This window comes from Enhydra lutris, unplaced genomic scaffold (genome assembly GCF_002288905.1).
Source record: "Enhydra lutris kenyoni isolate GAN:26980312 unplaced genomic scaffold, ASM228890v2 scaffoldscaffold57, whole genome shotgun sequence".
Lineage (NCBI taxonomy): Eukaryota > Metazoa > Chordata > Mammalia > Carnivora > Mustelidae > Enhydra > Enhydra lutris.
In genome coordinates, this window is record NW_019154141.1 from 12,558,586 (window position 1) to 12,573,317 (window position 14,732).

General features: G+C 51.6%; 1 protein-coding gene across 2 annotated transcripts in view; it reads left to right on the forward strand.

Annotated features, from left to right (window-relative positions):
- The window catches only part of LOC111158173 (membrane palmitoylated protein 3), a 25,257-nt gene extending 13,754 nt beyond the window's left edge, over positions 1-11,503 (forward strand). For both annotated transcript variants that reach the window (XM_022520070.1, XM_022520071.1), the window contains 9 exons: positions 1,600-1,664; positions 3,021-3,041; positions 3,535-3,576; positions 4,824-4,988; positions 5,094-5,174; positions 7,525-7,618; positions 7,802-7,910; positions 9,503-9,625; positions 11,196-11,503. In XM_022520070.1, coding sequence (XP_022375778.1) covers positions 1,600-1,664; positions 3,021-3,041; positions 3,535-3,576; positions 4,824-4,988; positions 5,094-5,174; positions 7,525-7,618; positions 7,802-7,910; positions 9,503-9,625; positions 11,196-11,372 — 877 coding nt within the window. In that variant the 3' untranslated portion in view covers positions 11,373-11,503. The remainder of the gene's footprint in view (positions 1-1,599; positions 1,665-3,020; positions 3,042-3,534; positions 3,577-4,823; positions 4,989-5,093; positions 5,175-7,524; positions 7,619-7,801; positions 7,911-9,502; positions 9,626-11,195) is intronic.
- Positions 11,504-14,732: the final 3,229 nt, after the last annotated feature.

Below are 14,732 nucleotides of genomic sequence, written 5' to 3' on the forward strand. Positions count from 1 at the left end.
AGGCAGAGAGGCAGGCAGAGAGAGAGGAGGAAGCAGGCTCCCCGCTGAGCAGAGAGCCCGATTCGGGGCTCGATCCCAGGATGCTGAGATCATGACCTGAGCCGAAGGCAGAGGCTTTAACCCACTGAGCCACCCAGGCGCCCCCTTTGTGTGCTTTTTATGGGAGAGACACAGAAAGAATGGGAAGTCATGCTTTTGGCCGGGGCAGGGTAGGGGGGCATGTGTCCCGTGTCCCTTCACATGGTGCCTTTAGCATTTCCCACATTATTACCTCGTCTTTATTGTGTGGTTTTTAATAGCTCTATGATATTCCATCAGAAAGTAGACCATGCACTCTCGGGCAGCGAGGATGGTTTCTGTCCCCCGCCCCACCGAGGAGCTGACGAGTGTAGCCAGAAAGTCACACGTGGTTCAGACACTTTCTAGAAATGTGACAGGTTCTGGGGGAGGAGGACACCAGGCTCTTCGAGGTTGCATCCTGGGAGGGTTTGGCCTCACCTGGGTGTGCACAGAGGCATCTCTGGGTGACTTCGCTCCTTCCCCGTGGCTGTACTTTTAAGCTGTCTGCACCATTCCGCTGTGACGAGACCGCAGTCATCACCTTGCTTGCGAGACTCTTCCTTCTATTTTGAATGGTTTCCTCTGGATAGATTTCCAGAAGTGTAAATGCTGGCCCGGAGGGGGGGGGCGGCCTGCATTGCCTCTCTTGTAACCTTCTTCCATCTTTTGGGGTGTGGAATGCTGCAGTGACAGATGTCAGGGGTCATCTGCCTCAGTGCCCCCAACCCCCGTACACGGTCCCTAGGTCAGGCGTGTCAGCATCCCCTGGGACCTGGCTAGAAATGCAAACCCTTGAGCCCTTCCCCAGACCTGCTGAATCAGAAACTCTAGGGGCCGGCCCTGAGCTCCGTGTTCCAACAGAGATGGTTCCGAGGTGCTGAAGTTGGAGAACCCTTGCCCTCTTTCTTCAGGAACCTCAGACCCACGTGCATCTTGGGCTTCCTGGGTCTTCGGGGGAGAGCTCTTTAGCTGCATTTAAATGTGGGACTCTAGACCCCTCCAAGAGCCCTGGGTGTTTTCTCAGATCCGAGGTGAGGCCTTGGTGATTGCCTGGTCACTGATGATCAAATTGGGTAATGTGTCCGGCTGAGCTCCCTGATGACGGGGAGGAGGGGGCTAAATTAGGGTAACTCTCGCCCTCAACTCTCCTGGGAGTTGCTGTGCAATCTCCCAGCGTCCCCAGAGCTAGGGAGGCTGGGTGAGATTGAATGAGAGGCCTCCCTTCCTTGAGAATCAGCCCTAGGAAAGTAACCACCCATCACCGGTGTGGCGTGGGCCCCATCCCCGTGTGTGACCGTCTTGGGCTGGAGGAGCTTCTTTAGAGCAAGAGACTTGCTTTCTTCCAGCTTGTGAACCAATAAGCTTCTGTGAAAGTCTCTCTCTTCACGGCCACTGACTGTGGAGGGAGGCCCTTGGAATGCCGGGATGCACCCACCTGTGCAATCCAGGCCTTGGTTTCTCTGAGTTTTCCAGAAGGTTCTCTCTGACTGGTTTCGTGGCTGAGCTCATGGGCCTGCCCATCTCCTTGTGTCCCCATAGGCGACTAAGCTACCGGAGAGCCACCGGCACCCTGCCAAGCCCGCAGAGCCTCAGGAAGCCTCCCTGTGAGTAGATGGGCAGCAATGGGCTGGGGTTAGGACTCAGGGGCTTTGTGCCCCGAAGAAACAAGCACTGGACTGGAGAGGGCACCAGGGGTCCCGTCTGAGCTGGGCAGGCCTCCAGAGGCAGGAGGGGAAACTGGAGTAGGTCAGGGAGTGGGGAGCTATTCTCTGGAGAGGAGCTACTGTATTTGGGACCCATAGATGATACGAGGGGACATGTTAAATACCTCTTCCAAAATAGCGTGCAAACATGTCTGTGTGTGTGTGTGCGTGCGTGTGTGTGTGTGTGTCTCTCTCTCTGGGAGAGTGTCCACTACCAAGCAGCTCTCTGATCCTGACAGTTTTAGAACCACTGATGCTGGACAGGAGTGGAGAAGGCTGCGAGTGATCCCATGTTAGCACCCAATTTGGCAAATAAAAATAAAGGATGCCCAGTTAAATTTGCATTTCAGATACATTATAAATGGGTTTCTAGTGTAAGTATAGCCCATGCAATATTTGGGACATACTTATGCTAAGAAATTATTTGTTGTGTATCTGAAATTCAGAATTAACTGAGGGTCCTCTGTTTTATCTGGCCCCCTATCCCGTGCAACCCGTACCTTCAGAAGACACACTCACCTACCACCTTGCCTTTCAGTCATCATAGTGTGAAGGAGTGGAGTCAGGACGTCCTCTTTTCCAACGTGGGAAAATGGAGGCTCATGAGGTCAAGGGAGCAGGGCTGGGGTCAGGTTTTCAGAGGGCCTGTGCCCTCAGCCTCCAGGTTAGAGCCCTGTATAGAGACGAAGCTGCCCGCAATACGGCCTCTCAGGCTCAGGCCGGGGCAGGGGGGGGACTCGGAACCAAATGAGTGGCCCAGAGGGGTGTCAGGTGACCAGAGCAGAGCTGGGTGGGAGCCTAGCTCTGCACCGCCCAGCTCTACACCACTCCATCCTCCGGCACCTGAGTTTGACCAGGCCCGTCTCAAGCCCCGGAAAAGAGAGAGCAGGTCCCAGCCCCATGGCAGGCATCCTGGGGTGAGCTGCTCCCTGGCTGGAGGCCACTGCCCACGGCCAGTCTTCCAGACCAGCTCTCAAGGCAGAAGGGCTGCTGAGTAAATCAGCCTTGGAGCTGTTCACGCCAGTGCTGCACCGGCTTGCTTTGGGCCACTAATGAGACACACACGGGGAGACTAATGAGAGTTAGGCTTGGTTTCATAATGCACCACAGCTCGGATCACAGGTTTGCTGGAGGAAAGAAAGAGGGGACAGATGGAGGGCTCCTTGTGCACACGAGGCCACGGCTGCCTCTCAGCTGCGGAGCCTCCTGGTTCCCCTCCACTAACGCTCTTCCGTCTGTCTTTTGTGCAAACCGAAGATGATCAGCCTTGTGACAAAGGTAGGCTGGTGTTTATCCCCCGTGCACCCAGACAAGAGTGTAGACTGTCTGGAGCTGGAGGGGCTTCTTTTCCTCCCCACCCCCTGTGCCCTGAGGTGTGAAGAGCTCCAGGGAACAGAGCTCCTCCCTGCCCACCCGGCACATAGCCCCCTCGCCCCCACCGGATGCTGGCTGGGTGGGAGGCAGGAGATAGGAAGGGGGGACAGGGCGAGTGACTGTCCCCTCCTCCTGTACACTGAGCCTAATCCAGAGGGGCCTGCTGGCCCAGAACTCCTGCCAGGGTCCTGCAAAGTCTGTTCGGGGCCTAAGCATGGAGAATTGAGTGAAACAGAAGGACTTGGTTTCCTGGAGAGCCACGACGTGGCATTTCTCCCGCCCCCAACGAGACATCATCACAGTGGCCTCCTCGTGGCCACCTAGGAGCCGGGTCCCTTTGGGTCAGAATATGTGTCCAGCAAGGCTCACTGTCTGCCTCTCTCTGTTTGGTTCCCAGAGACCTGTGACTGTGAAGGGTACCTCAAAGGACACTATGTGGGTAAGAATCGGGCCTCGTCCCCCAGCTCCCCATGCCCCGCCTATGCAAAACCAACCATGGGCTCCTGGACTAGGGGAAGACAGAGGCAGGGTGATCTGAGCTCCAAGAGCAGCCAAGCCTGGGGGACCCACATTCCCCTTCATCTCTGTCAGCCAGGGGAGGGGGGCTGACCAGCCCAGGCTTTGGGATCTCCCCAACTTCCACCCAGCACTCTGGGAGTAGAGCTCTGTCAGGGAAGGGACGCAGAGCACTCCGTTACCACCGATCTCTTATCATCACAGTCTCAGCCACGATCTAGTCCATGTGTACCACCACCACCACCACCACCGCTCAGTGACGGAGCCTTCTACCAGCCTTTTACCAGTCTCCAAAGGTCCTTTGCTGCTTTTATATTGTTTGGTCTTTTTAAAGGCCTTAGAGACCGGCAGAGATTTTTTTTACCTTTCATTTTGAAGTAATTTCAAACTTAACAAAAAGGTGCAAGAATTATACCCAGAACTCTTTGCCCTATTTGCTTGTCATCCCCTTTTTCACACGCACACGGTTTCTTCCTGAGTCCTGTGACTCGGTTGTAGCCATCATGTCCCTTCACCGCTAAATGCCTCAGTATGTATTCCCTAGGGACAGAAACATTCTCTTACAGTCCCAGGGGAGTTATTAAAATTCTGGAAGTTTAACATGCAAGCAGTTCCATCATCTAATACATTGTTCATATTAAAATTTGGCCAGTTACCCCAGTAATACCCTGTAGAGCATTTTCCTGGATCCAGGACCCCCCCCCCCCCCCCACCAGGACCACATGTTGCCCTTGTAGATTTGTATTCCCATTTCATGGATATGGAAATTGAGGCTCAGAGAGGTGATGACCCAGCCAAAGTCAGCCACGTGACTCTTGGTTTCGGCTCAGGTCCTGATCTCAGGGTCGTGGGATCAAGTCCTGTGCCAGGCCCCACACTCAGCGTGGAGTCTGCTTAAGATTCTTTCTCCCTCTGCTCCTCCCCCTGTGTTCTCTACAAATAAACATCTTTAAATAAAACAGTGACCTTGAACCCTAATTTTGGAGGCCAGATGGTCACCCTTTCTTCATCTTACTAGGCATCCTGATCAGCCCCTTCCTGTAGCAGGAGGTGATTGGGAGAGGCCAGTGGGACTCAGCCCCCCCCCTTCCAGGTGTGGCCAGGTAGAGAAAGTCTTTATTGGGAGATCCTGGGAAAGATGCCACAGTTCTCCCCACCCTTCCCCCAAAGCTGGTCTTCGGAGAAGCTTCCGGCTGGGCCGAAGGGAAAGACCGGGAAGCCCCCAGGAAGGAAAGGGGTGTGCAGGAGCGGAGTCTCCAGAGCTGCTGACCTACGAGGAGGTAACCAGGTACCAGCACCAGCCTGGTGAACGGCCCCGCTTGGTGGTTCTGATTGGTAGGTGAGGGCCTGCATTTCCAAGGAGTGGGCGGGTTTCCTCCTGGACTGGTGGGGGGGGGGAGCTCAGCAGGGACCCTGGTCAGCCTTCCTTTCATTTCCCAGGATCTCTAGGAGCCCGACTGCATGAGCTGAAGCAGAAGGTGGTGGCAGAGAACCCACAGCACTTTGGCGTCGCCGTTCCACGTAAGGAGGCCCACAGTGGGGGGGGAGGTTGTGTGTGCACACCCGTGTGTGAAGAGTTCATAGGGACTTGACTCCCCAAATCCATCCTAATCCTTACTTTGGGTCTGAGGGACCGATGGGCACTGCCTGCTATGGGCAGATCATGGGACCTAGGCATGATAAGAAACCTACTTTCAGGGGTCCACTAGGACTCTCTGAGTCAGAAGCTGGAGGACCATCTTCTCAGTTCCTTCCTGGAATGGGAGATAGGTCTAGAGCACACTGCAGGTAAAGTAGCAACCTTGGGCACCAAGGGGACGATCCAGCTTCCTCTTCACAGTGACTCTGACTCCGACAGCCCCCGCCCTCTGTTTGAGTAAGAGAGTAGGACAGAGAAGCTGGGAGCCTGGTGAGTTCTGAGACTGCTCGTGCACTCCCTTGTAGCCGGCTTCTGGGCCATCGGAGTGGCTGGGTGCCCTCCAAAGTGCTCATACCCCTGCCAGTTCTTGAGGCTAGGAGCAGCTGTGGAAGCTGAGACCGAGGAGGCAGGAGGCCCTGGTTCTGGATGTGATGCAGAAGAGGGGAACGAAGGGTCTGGGAGCTTCTATGGGCAGTGGCTTGGGCAGCCCTCCCCATACCCTTGAGGAGAAAGGTGATCATCATCTTATATCGCAGAGGAAGACGCTGGGGCTCAGAAAGGTTAAGTAACTTGCCCAGTGTCACACAGTTGGGAAGTAGTGGGGCCGAGATTCAAACCCAGGCAGCCTGTCCAGTCACATCCTTGATGAGACCGCACAAAGCCTGCCACTCCTGTCCTTGGCTGTCCTTTCCCTTTCTGGAGCCCTTAGTCCTTCTGGCCTCAGAGGGATGCAGTGTGGGCACCTGGTAGTCACCGAAAGGGAAGGCTCTGGTGGCAGCAATGAGACCTTTCCAGAGTGTTCTAAGGGCAGCTACCAATCCTTTCTTTTACCAGACCCCTGGGCCTCAGGGCCCATACCCCAGTCTGTGGGTTGTCAGAGTTGTCTTTCGGAGCCCTATCTAAAGTGGCAGGGATGGGCGGGAGGCAGCAGGGCTCCAGAAGCCATTCTAGCGACACACCTCTGATGGACCTGGGAGGTAGGCTTCCAAGGGCCACTGCCTTCCAGGGCGGACTGAAACCTGTGGAAGCTGCTCATATGTTCATCTTTCAGAACCTCCAGATCCATCCCCCGGGGCAGGGGTACATGGTTGGTCAGGCCTACCCGCTTCAGGTACCCCACAGATAGGTGAACGTCCCCCCGCCCCTTGCTTTTAGGACCTGAAAGAGTGGAGGAAGGCTTCCCAAGGCTTCCCACTTCAGAGAGGCAGTGACTTTAGTCCTGGGTTTTGAAGCATAAATAGGAGTTTTCCAGGCAGGGAAGAAAGGAATAGTTCTGTATACAGAGGGATACGGTTGTGCAAAGCGATGGAGGTGTGACCCAGGGTTGCAGCATTAGGGACTGGGGGAGGGGGCTAGTGTGGATCATGTGGGAGGAGATACTCATCTAAGGTCTTTAGAATGTTATCGGTGGTGAATAAAAAGTTTTTAAGCAAGTGAATGACATGGTCAGAAAAGTGACCCTATCAGCTCTCCCCAACGTGGGACAGAGATGCCACATGTTGAGCACAGAGCGTCCTGGGTTGGTCCCCAAGGTCATGAAAATTCTGTCCTTCAGGACCCCATCATTTCTTGCAGAATGCTGTAGAAAAGAGCAATGTGATCCTTCATGCGTGCTCTCCTTCTGGGAAGGACCTGGTTTTCCCCTGAAGTGCACGTCTCAGTTCTATCACAGAAACCAGTGGAGAAGTGCTGCCTGATTTGCGCTAAGTTGTATGAGAGCCAGATTTGCTAAACCGCATCTTGTCTGTCACGGGACTGTCTGTCTTCACATCTCTGCTCTCGAAATGAGAAGTCACTGAATAAGGATTTAAAGGCCGCCAGCAGGGCCATCTGTATCTGGGGCCCCATGGCTCGCAGAAAGGAAAACAAGGAGGAAATCAACAGTTAGGGCTAGAGATCCCTCCTGCGATTCTTAACAACCAACACCACTTCGGCCAGGCCATCTAGCGGGGCCGCTAGGGGCAAACACTTGGCATGGGACAGAGCTCACACCCCAGCTTGGGCTTGATCTCCCTCCAACTCAGTTGTCCTCCCCTGCAAAGTGGGAGGCCTCGTTTCCCACATCGCGGAGTGTGCCTGCCCCCCAGCGACACTGAGAAATGGGAATGCTGGTTTCCTTCACAAAACAGCAATGAGCTCTGGAGGGGAAGGGGAGACCCAGGCTCGCTGCTGTTCTCACGCACTGCGAGGTGACATCTCTTTGCCCGGTTTCCCTTTTCCTTTTTTTCAAAGATACCACCAGGCCCCGAAAGAGCCATGAGAAGGAGGGGTTGGAATATCACTTCGTCTCTAAGCAAGCGTTCGAGGCTGACTTACATCACAGCAGGTGCGTGGGCCTGACGGCCCAGCTGGCCCTCGGGGGCCCCCGGCTGGTGTTCCGCTTGGCCTTGTGGGAGCGCTTTTGGGAAGGCAGGGGATGCGGGAGAGGAGTGGTGATGGAAAGTCCATCCAGCTTTACCTGCTAATTTAGGCAAACTCAGGAGCTGAAGGCCTGTTGGTGGTGTTTTAGGTTCCTGGAGCATGGCGAATATAAGGAAAACCTCTACGGAACCAGTCTGGACGCCATTCAGGCGGTGATGGCCAAAAACAAAGTGTGTTTGGTGGACGTGGAGCCGGACGTGAGTTTCTGAGCCAGTTGGGCATTTTCTGTTGGTGGAATATATCCATGAGGGGGCTCAATCGGTTGAGAGTCTGACTCTTGATTTCAGCTCTGGTCCTATCTCAGGGTTATGGGATCGAGCCCTGCGTCTAGCTCTGTGCTCAGTAGGTAGTCTGCGTGAAAGTCTCTCCTTCTGCTCTATCTCTCAAAATAAAATAATAATAAATGAGGGAGCTGTATATTACACAGGACATTTGACCTCCGTCTAAGGCTTTTTTAGTCCAAGGGACCGGATGTTAAAATTTCCTTAGGTCTCTCTTTGAGAATCTAAGGAAAGCTTTGCACCCCGAAACGTGCACATGTATACACAAAATGGCATTTGTTGGAGGATGCTCCAAGACCCCCTAGTGGCCTGCAGACCTGGGGTCGTGGCCTCTGCGTGTAGGGGACCAGGTAGTAGCACGGGTGCTGCTGGTCCATGGTGACAGGACGGGGAATTAGATGCCAGGGCACGGGTGGATGCCAGGGCCCAGCTCCCTGTACCGGGATACCGCCCCTGTGCCCACAGGACAAGTCAAGTCAGCTGCTCAGGGAATCTCTGAGAGATTGCCAGAGAATCTGCGACGACCCAGAGAGCCATTTGAAAGAGAAAAGGGAAGGAGACATGACCCTGTGAAGGGCTTCCAACCTGTTTCCAGTTCTGCGTGCCCTGCCTGCCGTGTGTTTGACGGGGGCTCAAGCATCTTTTTAACCTTGTCTTTGACAAAAACTGCGAAGCTTTGAACTCACTCTGGGTTTTTCTTTTTTTCCTCTATAGAACTGGAGCTCTGATTTTATGCTAGAAGGTGTAGGCTTTATTTAACAGGAGTTGGCTTAAGACAGAGTCCGAAAAGCACATTATGTTTATGAAGGAAAAACCCTCTCGCATTTGGACTTGCTGAGGGTTGATCATCGAAATTAAAAGTCTGAATTGCAAAATTTTATCTGAAAAGTGATTTTATTGAATGGGGGGCTGCAGAGTGTACATATACGTTTAATGCCAGTTTCCAAACTGAGGCCCTTACGTTATAGGTCATAGGCGCTAACAGGATGATTTGCACATTGAAAAGCTTCTAATGTCTGTACCATTTGTTTCAAATGGTTTCTTAGTCTCTTCATTTGCTTAGCAAACCTTTTCTTCTCTGAATATCATAAGGAGGCCTGTGTGATAACACATATTTTGAATTAGTGTAGTCCAAACTGACGTTTGATTAATAAGAGTTGCACATTAAATCTTCTATCAGGACGGGGCATGTGGAGAAGGGCATATGAAGGTTAATCAGAGCTTGTGGGGTCAGAGCTAAGAGAGACGGCAACACCTGGACCCGGGGCTTCAGAACGTTCCTTCTCAGCAAGCCGGCCTCTGGGGCCCGGCCAAGTCCAGTGTCAAAGTGGAGGATGGGAAAATGAGCAGCTGGTCTGCCCAGTGGAAGTCCATTGTCACTAGACCATGCGATCAGGACCCTTGCCCCTGAGGTTCTGAGATACAGCACACCCTTACGGAGCATTCAGAAAGTGTTTCATAATAAAATATTTCTCAAATGTGTAATATTTTTGAACTTTCTTTCTCAGGCACTGCAACAACTGAGGACCTCAGAGTTCAAGCCCTATGTTATATTTGTCAAGCCTGCGATTCAGGATAAGAGGAAGACACCACCCATGTCCCCTGCTTGTGAGGACACAGCAGCCCCACTTGTAAGTTTAAAGTGGATCATTTCTGAGGGCCTGAAAGGGCTCATGACAGCTGCCTAAGTGTCCTCGTACCTTCTGCACGGGGCTGTCTTTCCGTTTGCCTATTGGCCAGACTTAGATGGTCGGGTCACTGGAAAGCCCAGGTAGAGCAGCTGAAAGTTCCTCCCGCTTCAGACAAGGATCACTCCCCACCCTTCACTCCTTCACAGAAGGATCCTCCCAGAAAATAGGGGACATCTGTCAAAGACTCGATCGCACTGATCTGTTCAATTCCCAGGCCACACCCCAGTCGTTCTTATTTGAAACACCAGCTTCGCATCCAGTCTCTCCCATCTCTGTGGCAGCATGCCCAACCCTTTCCTAGGCCTTTAGAACCTATATTCTGACCCCACAAGTGCTCTTGCTAAACTTGGGACCTGGGGCTGATGGCAACAGAGAGAAGAGGAGGAGGAGGAGGAGGGAATATTTTGGAATGTGGGTCTTTTTGGGGGAGGACGGCTCCCCCACACTGTAAGAGCACTGAATTTCTGTGAGCACAAGAGAGAAGGCAGAAGCTAACCGTCAGTCAACTACCTGCTTGAGGTTCTGCATCTTCGAGGTGTTTTTTTTTTTTTTTAAGATTTTATTTATTTATTTGACAGACAGAGATCACAAGTAGGCAGAGAGGCAGGCGGAGAGAGAGGAGGAAGCAGGCTCCCTGCTGAGCAGAGAGCCCGATGCAGGGCTCCATCCCAGGACCCTGAGATCATGACCTGAGCTGAAGGCAGAGGCTTTAACCCACTGAGTCACCCAGGCACCCCTCAAGGTGTTTTTGAATAAAGAAGCAAACCCTGTGCAGGTTGGGCAAAGGAGGGTTCGCCGGCTACCTGTCCCTCAGTGTTAGGGGCCAGGAAAGCAGTCTGATGAAGGAAGTCGGGGACCCCAGGGAAATGGGGTGTTTGGTCAGGATTGTACCAGCACTTTTGTAAAGAACTCCACTCTAGCTACTTTGCTTATAATGGGCTCTGGTATGAGGAAATGGCAAGAAGAATTAAGTTCTACGTGATGAATTTAGGAGTCTGAATTCAGAGGGCATGAGAGTTACTTATCCTCCCTCTTTTCCCCCTTGCTGATTCCAGAAATGCTTGCTTTGCTTATAGTTAATAGTATTTGTAGTTCTTTGCCATAATGACTTAACTGCCTTGACACACAACACAATGGTACCCCCTTCTCTGGAAATACCTTCCACCCGGAAGTGTGATACTGACATTATTTGTACACACGGTTGTAGAATTAGCGTCCACCCAAAGCCCATGTCATGGGTGAGGTTAACAGGTCCTAAGAGCTAACGGTAGATATTCTGAGAAGACGAACAAGGATTGTGCCTACTAAGTCTGGCCACATTATCGGACATGTGATCGGGTGTTATCACCATACTCTGTTCTTGTGTATGCCATGGGTTATTCACCGTCCCAAGTCACCCACCCATCACTTAAAAGCAAGACCTGAGAACACCGCCCAAGAAAAAGACTGGAGGTTTCTTGTTTTGAGGGAGGACCACCCAGTGGCTCCATGACGGCCCCTTTCCTTGCAGGACGAGGAGCAGCAAGAGATGGCCGCCTCCGCCGCCTTCATAGATCAGCACTACGGGCATCTGGTGGACAGCGTGCTGGTGAAGGAGGACCTTCAGAGCGCCCACAGCCAGCTCAGAGCGCTCTTGGAGAAGCTGGGCAAGGACACTCACTGGGTGCCTATTAGTTGGGTCAGGTAACTGTATGCTAGAACATCTGGGCTGGAGAGGAGCTGGAGGAGGACCCCCTCGACCAGCCCTCCCCCATGCTACCATCAAGGAATCTTAAGAGTGGAGAGGAGCAGAATTTTCCATAAACGTCCTCGTGCAGAAGAATATGTGTGTGGAGTCTGGTCTGTTATTGGTTTTGTCTGTTGTTTTTCATTGCATCCCTTTGGAGCAGAGAATGTGAATTGGAAAGAGGATGTATCACAAAGTAACATTTCACTCACTCAAGTGTCAGAAGCAAGTTGACCCTGATTCTTTGCCTGGAAGTTATATAGAAGTTATGTAGCCACTGTCTTTTGGGGGGACGGATTTACAAGGTACCGATTTGCAGAGATGATAAACAGAGGGATGCTTCATTGATTCAGCTTTGCTGGAAATGGAGTTATCCTTACCCACGGAGATTTTTCCTTGCAACCGAAGCTCCCTTGTCCTCGAGCACTAAAATGTTGGTTTTAACCTTTGTGATCATGTTTGCTTGGCAGTAGGAAACTAGGTTCTCTGCCTTCTTAAATGGCAAACACAAACTTTTTTTTGAAGATTAAGGCACACTTCATTATCGTGAATTTCTGTGCTGTTGTATGATAACGGTGGTGTTTTCAGGGACTCTGGAGGAATGTAAGGCTGCTTGTCCCCTTTCTAGATCCCCTCAGACTTCTAACCTTAAGCCCTGGCTTTTCTTTTTTCCATTCCATCCCTTGTCCCTCTCGCCCTTCTCACCATAACTTGAATTTACAATAAAATTCAGCGTGGCAGTAACTTCTGAGACTGCCAAGAAGCTGCTTACCCATGCCAAGCTCTTTCCCTCATGAGAAGTAAAGGGGACCAGGTTCAGGGCAAAGTGCCAGGAAGAAGATGTGCTGCCTCTTTAGGAATTTCCATTTTGCATCCTCACCCAAAGCCACCTTTGCAACTTTCTAGCCCACTAACCTGGTAGGTCCACCTGCCAGGATCTCTTTCTTCAGATCTTTCTAGCAAAAGGATAAGGACTTCTTTGCACTGACCACGCACAAATCCTTAACAAGTGAAATGAGTCTCGAGTTTTCCAAAATAGCAGCGGGGGTGGAGGTGGGGGTGGGGTGTGGGGGTTGGGACAACTGCCCTAAAGTGTGAAGGACACGTACAAAGTTGTGTGTATTATACGGGAGAGCCAGGACCTAAAGTCAGGATCTGAGGCTGAAAACAATTAAGTCAAAACGACTCTTGAGAGATACTAACCGACTCTTCGCAAAATCCCATTAGGGTGGGTTTTCCTCCAGTGTACGAACAGAGGGGTTGAACACCAGTTGGCTTTTTTTTTTCCCTTTGTCATTTTACTCAACAGGTGTTTTTGGCTTTGTAATATTTTTACGCAATCGTCAGATAAAATGGCAATAATTCTCTTCGTGCATATCACAAAGCAGGGCATGGAAGTGGGGTGCCTGCCTCACTTCCCATCCAAGTAACTTCCTTGCCCCTGAGATATGCTGTTACCTGCTGTTGGTCTGCGACAGTAGAGTGGGTAGGGCCCCAGAGATAGAGGTTGTTTGTAAAGTGTTTATACTGTTTGTAAAAAGTGGAAAAGTCTTGTTAAAAAACACACGCACACACACACTTGTTTATACATAGATAGTGGTGGGGTGTGTGTAAATGATATACCCAGTCCCATTTCAGCTAGAACTACATACATTCTGAACCCCTGGGCAAAATCTTGGCAAAAGCTCCGGGGCCCCACACCAAGAAATCTTTTTATTACACACCCCCTCAAGATACAGCTTTCTTCCCCCCATGGGCCTTTAAACTCGGGTAAGCTCTGTGTCTACAAGAAGAATGTGGGCTCTAGAGGACTCTTCTAGATGGGGGATGTCCAGTGGGTGGGGCATATCTGCTGCCACCGCCCATTCTCATATCCGTGGCCGATGGGACTCATTGAACATGACACGCCTGCTGAATCTAGGCACGGCTTTGGGATCTCTCAGGACAAAGTTATCCAGTTATCAACTGGGCAGAATGAGCAAGTGAATTAATCCTGTTTGCCATCCTTGATCCAGCAATTTGTAAGTTCTCCTGCCATCCTTTCCACTCTCTGCAAGAGGGGGCTTTAAGAAAGTTACAACCATCCATCCTTCAGGTAGCGCTTAGCGAGGATCAACGTCAACCAATCGTGCTTTTACCCTTGCATGTTTGAATACATACATCAAGAGTGTAGCCTTTCACAATTTTACATCCATTTACCCAGTGTCCCATCACCGATGCCCCGGCCCCAGTCACAGGGATTATGCACACCGAGGCGACAGCCCTCGGTGATTTAGTTAATGACAATACACGAGCACAAGCCCAAAGCCCAGTCGTGAGTCATCCAGGTCAGAACCAATAAGCATTTTTCTGGAGGAGTTGATGTGGGGCAATTTCTTCCTCTACTTTTTTTCCCCTGCCCTTTGAATATAGTCTCAATCTATTGCTTCCTTTAAAAGTCAGGCTTGTGGTTTCAGAACAAGATGGTGTAGAATCACATTTTCCTTCTCCTCTAAGTACCACTGAAAACCTTGGAAGTTTAAAAACAATGATAAAAGGACCCTGAAAGCTTGATGGTTTGGTGTGTGTGTGTGGCGGGGGGTGGGTGGGACGCTATGTGGCTCAGTAGGTTAAGTGTCTGGCTTGGGTCATGGTCTTGTGGTCCTAAGATCGAGCCCTGTGTTGAGTCCTGTGTTGGGCTCTGTGCTCAGCAGGGAGCCTGCTTCTCTGTTCCTTTCCCTGCCCCAGCTTGTGTACCCTCTGTCCCAAATAAATATATAAAATATTTAAAAAGAAAAAAAAGAAAGGCAATGGTGGGCTGGCTAGGGACCTCAGGACTTGAGGGACAACAATGTGGGGAGTTTCCTGGGTTTTCTTTTCATCTGCCATATACCCTGGACTAAGCTCTGAAGGGCCTGCAACCCAGAACCACCAACAGACATAGACAAGGAAGGTAGGGGAGAAACAAGAAAAAAGGAAAAAAACAAAGGAGAGCTTACTTTCTTTGCCAAAGGACAGGGAGCCCAGTGGAGACCTATGGGGAGTTTCACACCAGGGTTCTAGCAAGTGGCCCAATTCATTCCCAGCAGCAGCAAAGCCCGGTGTCTCCCTGCCCCTCTCCAGAAGGCGGCCCGGCAATACCATGCAATCCAAGGAGGCACCTTCTGACACCACAGAAGACACCAGCAGGGACTGAGCGGGAACCCTAGCAGCACCCACAGAACAACACAGACCAGAACAGTATTGCCAGGGGTCAGAAAATCACACTGCCGTCTCCTCCTCAGGGCTGCCTGGCTTGGTGGCAGCCATCTTACTCGGCATCATGGCCGCCCTCAGACCTCT